This window comes from Nicotiana sylvestris, chromosome 7 (genome assembly GCF_000393655.2).
Source record: "Nicotiana sylvestris chromosome 7, ASM39365v2, whole genome shotgun sequence".
Classification (NCBI taxonomy): Eukaryota; Viridiplantae; Streptophyta; class Magnoliopsida; order Solanales; family Solanaceae; genus Nicotiana; species Nicotiana sylvestris.
This window is the reverse complement of record NC_091063.1, coordinates 138,951,153-138,958,928: the sequence shown is the minus strand read 5'-3', so window position 1 is coordinate 138,958,928 and position 7,776 is coordinate 138,951,153. Positions and strand designations below refer to the sequence as shown.

The 7,776-nt window shown below is 35.7% G+C and overlaps 1 protein-coding gene and 1 pseudogene across 1 annotated transcript; one reads left to right on the top strand and one right to left on the bottom strand.

Annotated features, from left to right (window-relative positions):
* The first annotated feature begins 999 nt into the window (after positions 1 to 999).
* Positions 1,000 to 2,897, top strand: LOC104242185 (3-hydroxyacyl-[acyl-carrier-protein] dehydratase FERN, mitochondrial-like). Its single transcript, XM_009797211.2, has 3 exons — positions 1,000 to 1,325; positions 2,202 to 2,317; positions 2,397 to 2,897. Exons 1-3 carry the CDS (start codon positions 1,062 to 1,064, stop codon positions 2,506 to 2,508), a joined length of 492 nt encoding a protein of 163 aa, XP_009795513.1. The 5' UTR covers positions 1,000 to 1,061; the 3' UTR covers positions 2,509 to 2,897.
* Positions 2,898 to 3,455: 558 nt separating this feature from the next.
* On the bottom strand, positions 3,456 to 7,195 carry LOC104242186 (ruBisCO large subunit-binding protein subunit alpha, chloroplastic-like; annotated as a pseudogene).
* Positions 7,196 to 7,776: the final 581 nt, after the last annotated feature.

The following is a 7,776-nucleotide window of genomic DNA, read 5'->3' as shown; positions in this document are numbered from 1 at the left end:
ATTAGTAAGAGGTAACTTAAATAAATAAGATGTTAGACATGCATTTTTAATATGTTACCTTTGATATTGTTGTTAAAAAAATATTTACTAATATGAAGATTTAAGTAATTTAATTCAAAATTCTAAAATATTTTTAGTGTTAAAGAGTTGATAATCTTTCTTTCTTTCTTTTGTTCAATGTTTTTTGTACTTTTTTTGGCAAACTTTAATATTGCCTAACTTGAAATAAAATCACAAAATCCATTATTAAGAAATTTTGGAAATCTAAATCAAAGCTTTACTAATCTCCTACTTGAGCATTCTCAATCAAATTTTATAGAGTCTCAATTAAGATAAAATAACAATCAGTGAATGTGTTATTTAGTTACCAGATATGAATGAAGCTGGTTGAGTAACATGTTCATAGGACAGTGATCTATAAATACTTGTTGATAATTAATCAGCGCGGCTCAACACAACTGGTGGCTTAAAACTAAACTATATTAAAAGACCCTAAAATTTATTTCATAAAGTCCATATAATATTGAGACAAAAAAATGTGTGAGAGAACAACATATAATATGTGGGTTAGGCGTACGTTATATGATATTGATCTCTCCCCTATAAAAAAAATATAGTATTAAGTGAAAATGGTAACAGAGTTGAGCCTATAATCGATCTTGTTTTGAACCTTATGACACTTGTCTTGGAGATTTCTTAGTTATAAAAATTGAGACACAAAAGAACTTGCTTTCTGATGTGTGGATCAATCAAATGTGACAAAAAAGAATAGCCAATTTAGAGAATTTGAGTTGAAATTAATATGAAAAAAGAAAGAAAGAAAATATAATTGACGAGAAGATAAATATATTATTTAATTTAGCAAGAGAAATTTTTTATCTTATTAACTCATTCAATCCTACCTCTATCAAATTTTAAAATATTTTATTAATAATTGTATAAATATAAATTACATATATAATATAATAATATAGCTTTGGGCCTTAAATATTTGAGGGCATAAGGCACAAGCTTGATTTGGTTTACCCTAGAGCCGCCCTTGCCTTTGAAGTTTGAGAAAGATGCTTATAAAACGTATCCTTTCATTTTCTATTTCTTCATATGGCTTCTCATCGTTGTCCACCTGCTCGAATTTGTTAAAAAGCATTTTAAAGCAAGCAAGAACATTTTCAGATGCTGATATTATTGAGTATACCAAGCTGACACACGACGCCAATCCATTGCATTTTGATGCTGAATGCGCCAAAAATGCTGGTTTTAGTGACCGCCTTGTTCCTGGGATGCTTGTCGCTTCCTTATTTCCTAGGATTATTGCTGCTCATTTTGTAAGTTCTACGTTCCTCAATCCTGTCCCGATGTTTCAATAGACTTCTCTTAAGAACTTCAAAATTTAATTTTTATAAAAGAATTTTACACTATTTGTAGCTGTATGTAGTCATAGTGGATTAGTTACCTGAAAATAATGGTTAAATGATATGTTACAACAATTAAACTACACGTTAGCGTATATCTAATTTAAATCCAAAACTTTGTAATACTTAGCCACGACTTTAATAGTCATAGAATGGCGAGATAAAAGTCAAGTAGAAGCAGAGGCATCCAAGTTGAGGGATATGGGTTCTCCTCCTCCTAAACCATGTATAACAATGTTATATTTCTTCAAAATTTCTTAAATATAGGTGCGCGAACCCATGCTCAAAGACTCTTATGGCCCAATTATTATTGGGTGCAGCTCTACAAGTGAAATTGACAGTTCAAAATTTCAAATCATACTCTGAACGGTCTTGTGAGTATATACATATATGTATATATTATTAAAATTTCAAAAAGAATATAATTTTGAATCTGTAATTTCAAAAGTTTAGTGGATTCATGGTAAGAGACTAAAGTTAAACCCGTCAAGTGTAAATTCTAGATCCACCTCTTCACAATTGTGTACCCATCCTCTTGAAATCCGTAGAAGTTAAAGTGTTAGTTGTTCATGTCGAAAAGAAGGTACATAACCTACTAAAATCAGTTAACCTACACCGATAGCTTAACAGATCCTTAAACTTTTGTGTATATAATTTAATAGTAAATATGATGATATCAACATTTTTTAAAGTAGCTAAATATGCAACATTGAATGGGGAAGGTGCTATTTAGATCTGGTTTTAAATTGGAAAATTCTTCTAGCTATTGTTGTTTGGTAATTTCTCCAGCCAGGAGCTGTATATGTTTCACAAACCTTGCACTTCAAATTACCTGTTTATATTGGAGATGAGATCATTGCTGAGGTACAAGCATCAAGTGTTAGACACATGAAAAACAAGTACATGTAAGTAGCTCTTGGCTGAAGATTTATGGTTGGATACCATATTTTGTGGCTCCTAATTGCATTGGTCTCTTTGGTCCAGCGTGAAACTGTCAACAAAATGTTTCAAATGTGATGGTCCTCTGGTAATTGATGGTGAGGCAACAGCAATTTTACCATCTCTGGTCATGGAACCAACAAGTACTTCCAGCTGATCGGAAAAACCTTTGCTTGTCTGCTAAAGTCTCCTAAAATACTAGCAGCCTGCATAGTTGTCTGCTTACTATTAAGAAATACATAGGGAATAATTGCAAGTTTGCAACCTGGATGATAGAATTTGATGTCATTCAGTTCAGAGCCTTTAGGTCAAGTCACCAGTTAGCACTGTTCTGAGCCTTTTGGTTAAGTCACCAGTTAGCACTTGAGCATGAAAGCGATTGAGCTGTAAAATCTTATTAGTACTCTCTATTCTGTTTTATTTCACCTTCCTTTCTAGTTTATTCTGAAAAAATTTACTTGTATATTTCTATAATTGTAAGCTTCTAACTTTAAAACTTTTCATTTACCTTTAATAACAAGTTATTATAGCTACAGAAATATTGTGACGTATTTAAGACTACAAGTTCTAAGGGTATGGCGTCTTTTTTTTTTTTTTTTTTTTTTTTTTTTTTTTAACCTTCGTGTCCAGTGAAACACCACTTAATAAAATGAAGTAAAGAGAGTATTGGATTTTTGTTCTTTTCTGTGGAAGATTTTGGTAATGCCCTAAAGATACTTTGTTCTGCAGAGTAAGAACACACTATTTTGAGATTTGTTTCACCAAAATAACAGGGAAAAAAGATAAGAGATTGCTATTTGAAGAAATGAAGTAGACGGGAAAGGAGATAAACACAAAAATATGAAGGAAAATTAATTTACTTGCATGGGGTTGCATAACCAATATCAATTTGTCAATTGTTAAATTAACCTGATCTAGTGTAAAGACCCGGAGGAAGTAAATTTCACCCCACAGGAGCCCTTAATGCAATGCACTAGCACAAAGCGCCTTGGTAAGACTGTCAACAGAATTGCAAAGTGGACTGGTCAAAGAAACAAGTAAAACCAAAGAAGAAAACCCCATGGTAAATGACTGAAAAGTTTATTCATCCTAAAGAGAAGAAGTTTCAGCTAGTCCTAGCAAACAATGTACTTTTTAATATGAGCTTATGCCATCCAGAAACTGAAAGCCAGCTGAAATTCAAATGGTCTTTATCTTTTAATCCTTCAAGCATTGTCAACACTAATCTCTGCCCTAACAGGGCACATTTGAGTAACTGAACATTGCCAAAAATTCCTAACTACTACTGTATAAGCATGGGTTAGATTACATGGGAAGTCCTTGTGGAGGAGCAAATGCAAGTGCTTTAGGCGTGTGCTTGTCCACGACAATGGCTTGCGTAGTGAGTTCCACCACCCGAACTGATCTGTTACTATCACTATATGTTCCCAATTAGATTGTGTCCAAGAGGTATGCTCAGCCCCTAATACATTGCAAGTTCTTGATCCTCCAGAGGATAATGAGTTGGTTGGCTGTTAGTATACCCTCTTAGTGTTAGCGATATAGCACAACTCCATTTTGCTATAGAAGGGTTGCTAGTGCCTACTAAGTCAAGTGACACTATTCAGCTGATTCTCTAGCTCAGATTACTTTAAAACCCGAATTTCTCCAATCGAACAGATTATGATTTGAAGTTCTAGAATACAGTTATTAGCTTGCCAGTCAAGTATATTGGGAATCGTTACATACTTACATTGCCATAAATGACTTACTCAAGGTGCCATAATAATATAATAGGTACCCACAACTTCAACTTCAACACATCCCCACAAAAATAGAATGAATAAAATGAAAGATTTCTCAATAGGAGTAAATTGAAAATAATTTACCTTCTGCACAATGTCAGCCCCCAACTTCTCATCTGGATCTTCAAGATTGTCCTTAATGGCATGGACATAAGTTGACAGATGAACCAAAGCAGCACCACCACCAGGTACGATTCCCTATTCAACTGCAGCAAAAGTTGCATGTTTCGCATCCTCAATTCGAAGCTTGCGGTCCTCGAGCTCAGCTTCTGTTGCAGCTCCAACCTTTATGACAGCAACACCTCCAGACAACTTGGCAATTCCCTCAGCAAGTTTTTCCGAGCCAGATATTGAATCGGTCATGTCCAACTCCTTCTTAAGCTGAGAAATCCTAGCCTGTATCTCGTCCTTTGGCGCATCATCAGCAAGAATGGTTGTTGAGTCCTTGGAGATAGTCACCTTTCTAGCAAAACCTAATGCTTCAACTGGGGTATTCTCAACAAGCATACCCAAATCAGTTGCCTGGTACTCCCCTCCTGATAGTATATACAAGCAGCACGTCAGAAATATTTCCTTTGTAAGGTAGACACATTTGAGACTAGAGTGCTTGATACAAGAATCCAATCTACTATCAAAGAAAACTACAAAGGATAGTAGTACTAATCAGATCTACTTAAAACAGAATTGCACAAATAAGCTGAAGCGGAAAATCGTATAAATCCAAGGAGAGTGAAATTAAGCATTATCTAAGAATTGTGTTGGCTTAACATCCCACCAGTATCAGCGATAACTTCCTCCTTTCGTCCTCAAACACACATTCAATATAGAAAAGAAAGAAAGAAAAAGCAAGAGAGAAAAAAATACTATAGTGCCTCCATTTATCTAATTCAAGAATTTTTTGTGACAATTACCTAGTTCTAGATTCTGCCTGAAAAAACACAAACAGCTTCGAAACTAGTTTACTTAACAAATTTGTGGGAAGTGGTACAATTAAGTCGAGCAAGTTGGACTACCTGTTACAATGGCAATATCTTGGAGAAGAGCTTTCCTCCTTTGCCCAAAACCAGGTGCTCTGATGGCAGCAACGTTCAGTACACCTCGCTGCTTGTTCACAACAAGAGTAGCCAAAGCTTCTCCAGTTACGTCTCCAGCAATAATGAGCAGATGGCTCGTAATTCAGTTGACTTCTCCAGGAGGGGCATAATATCCTTGATTGCTGAAATCTCCTGATCCGTAACCAGCACTCTAGCATTCTCAAATTCAACAATTAATTTCTCCTGGTTGGTCATGAATTGTGGGGAGATATATCCCTTATCAATCTGCAAATGACGGAGCAAAGTGTGTGTTAGAGTTAGAATATTTGATAACCCTCATTCTCAACTCAGAACCCACGTCATCTAAACCTTGGATCTACCACTGATTACAGGTGAACTACAGTAGAGATATAGAAAAAACAGTAGAGAACACATTCTCGTCTAAGTAGGCACATACCTCCATTCCCTCTTCAACATGAACAGTTGTTTCAAAGGAAGAGGATGACTCGATTGTTAGAACACCATCAGGACCAACTTTGTCAATTGCATCAGCAATCATGGTTCCAATTTCATCATCATTTCCAGCAGATATAGAAGCAATAGCTGGCGGAAAGACAACTATTTGCAAAATGTTAATTGCCATCCATTATAGAAGGTTTAAAGGACAGAGTTAACAACAAAAGCAGTAGAATAAATTACCTTTGATCTCATCACGACCTTTAACAGGCCTAGCCCTCCTTTCTAGCATTTCAATCAAAACGTTTACAGTTTTGTCGATGCCCTTCTTCAGAGATACTGGATTTGCACCAGATGTAACACTTAATAAACCACGTTTAATGATTTCCCTGGCAAGAACTGATGCAGTTGTGGTCCCATCACCAGCAGAATCATTGGTTAGGCTTGCAACCTTCACCATAATAAATTTGGAAAAATCAGATCCACAAATCCAGGAATACAGTAAATATGACAATTGTTCTTAAACTGTCTGTCGATAGAACAATTAACCAAATTCAGGACAGATTTAACAATGATCTTCAAGTATCCCCAAATGACCAACCTCTCTGATAAGGGCGGCACCTGCATTTTCCATAGCATCAGGTAGCTCTATGGCTCGAGCAATTGTGACTCCATCATTAACCACCTTTGGGGTATCATAGTCATCTAAAACCACATTCCTCCCTATAGGAAAGTAAACAGATGACTATGAGTTAAAATGCACTAATTGCAGCACTGCTGGAGGAGACACATATAACATTGATACATCTGTTAAATGTCTTATGTTTAAAGACTTATTGTCCACATGTATGGTCATCAATTCTCTGCTTCAGTTCACTCCCTCCCTTAAACGCACCACATAATAATCAACTAGATACACTAAGCGAACTACGAGACAGAATAAATCTATAGCTCTAGTTGTGGGCATGTTACAAAGAATCCAACAAATAATCAGGTCGGACTTATTATCTGCCTCAATCATATATAGCTCGCTATGAAATGAAAGAAATGGCTCATAGAGAGAAAGTAAAAGAAGTTAAGTTATCATATTGGGTTTCAAACCATAAGATATCAAAATATGAACTACACTTAAATCCCAAGTTAATTGGGTGATTATATGAAATTCATCTTAGTTTGACTACTTTAACTCTTGTCATCAACCTGCTGGCATGGGTTACTTTGCAGATGTGGTTGGTTCCAACTTCAAAACTTCCAACCTCCATATAAACAATACTATTAAAAAAGAAAGCTTAAATTTATCTGCAAGACAAAGATGAAGCAGAGGGAACATACCCTTAGGACCAAGAGTGAGACCAACAACATCAACGAGCTTATCAATACCAGCCTGAAGGGCACGTCTTGGTTTCTGGTCATATGCGATTTCTTTAGCATTTGCCCTTACTATAAACCGGCTCTTTGAAGCCTTGTTATTGATAGGACCAAACCTGTTGTTGTATATGAAAGTAGACAAAACAAAAGAAAGAAAAATCAAAAAGAGATGAAAATATGATGTAAGCGCTTACATCGACATTCTTATGATGTAAGCGTTTACCTCGGCAGGGCATTCAAATGCCTATAAATAGGGGTCTACATTTTCATTTGTAGAACATTCCAAAACTTCTTCTTTCTCTCTTCAATTAATAAAGAACTATTCTTTGTGTGGCCGTGGAGTAGGCAAAAATTGCCGAACCACGTAAATCTTGTCTTGTCTTGTCTTGTGCAATTTATTGTTTCTCTCCTAAATATCCTTTTCCTTCTATTATCTTGACACGCTTCCTCAACAACTGGTATCAGAGCACAGACAGTGTAATTCTGGTAGAAAAGTACAGTATTGGTGCAGGTACTATTCACGACACTATTGATCATCGTTACTATTCACAAGCACTATTCACATAAATTGTTTTTGTGAAAAATGACATCGGAAGAAGGGAAGGTTAAGATTGACAAGTTCAGTGGCAAAGATTTTGGATTCTGGAAAATGCAAATAGAGGACTATTTGTACCAGAAAAAATTACACTTACCTCTGACCGAGGTGAAACCGGAGACTATGTCCAAAGCGGATTGGGATCTATTAGATCGCCAAGCTCTTGGTGTGATTCGTTTGACGCTAAC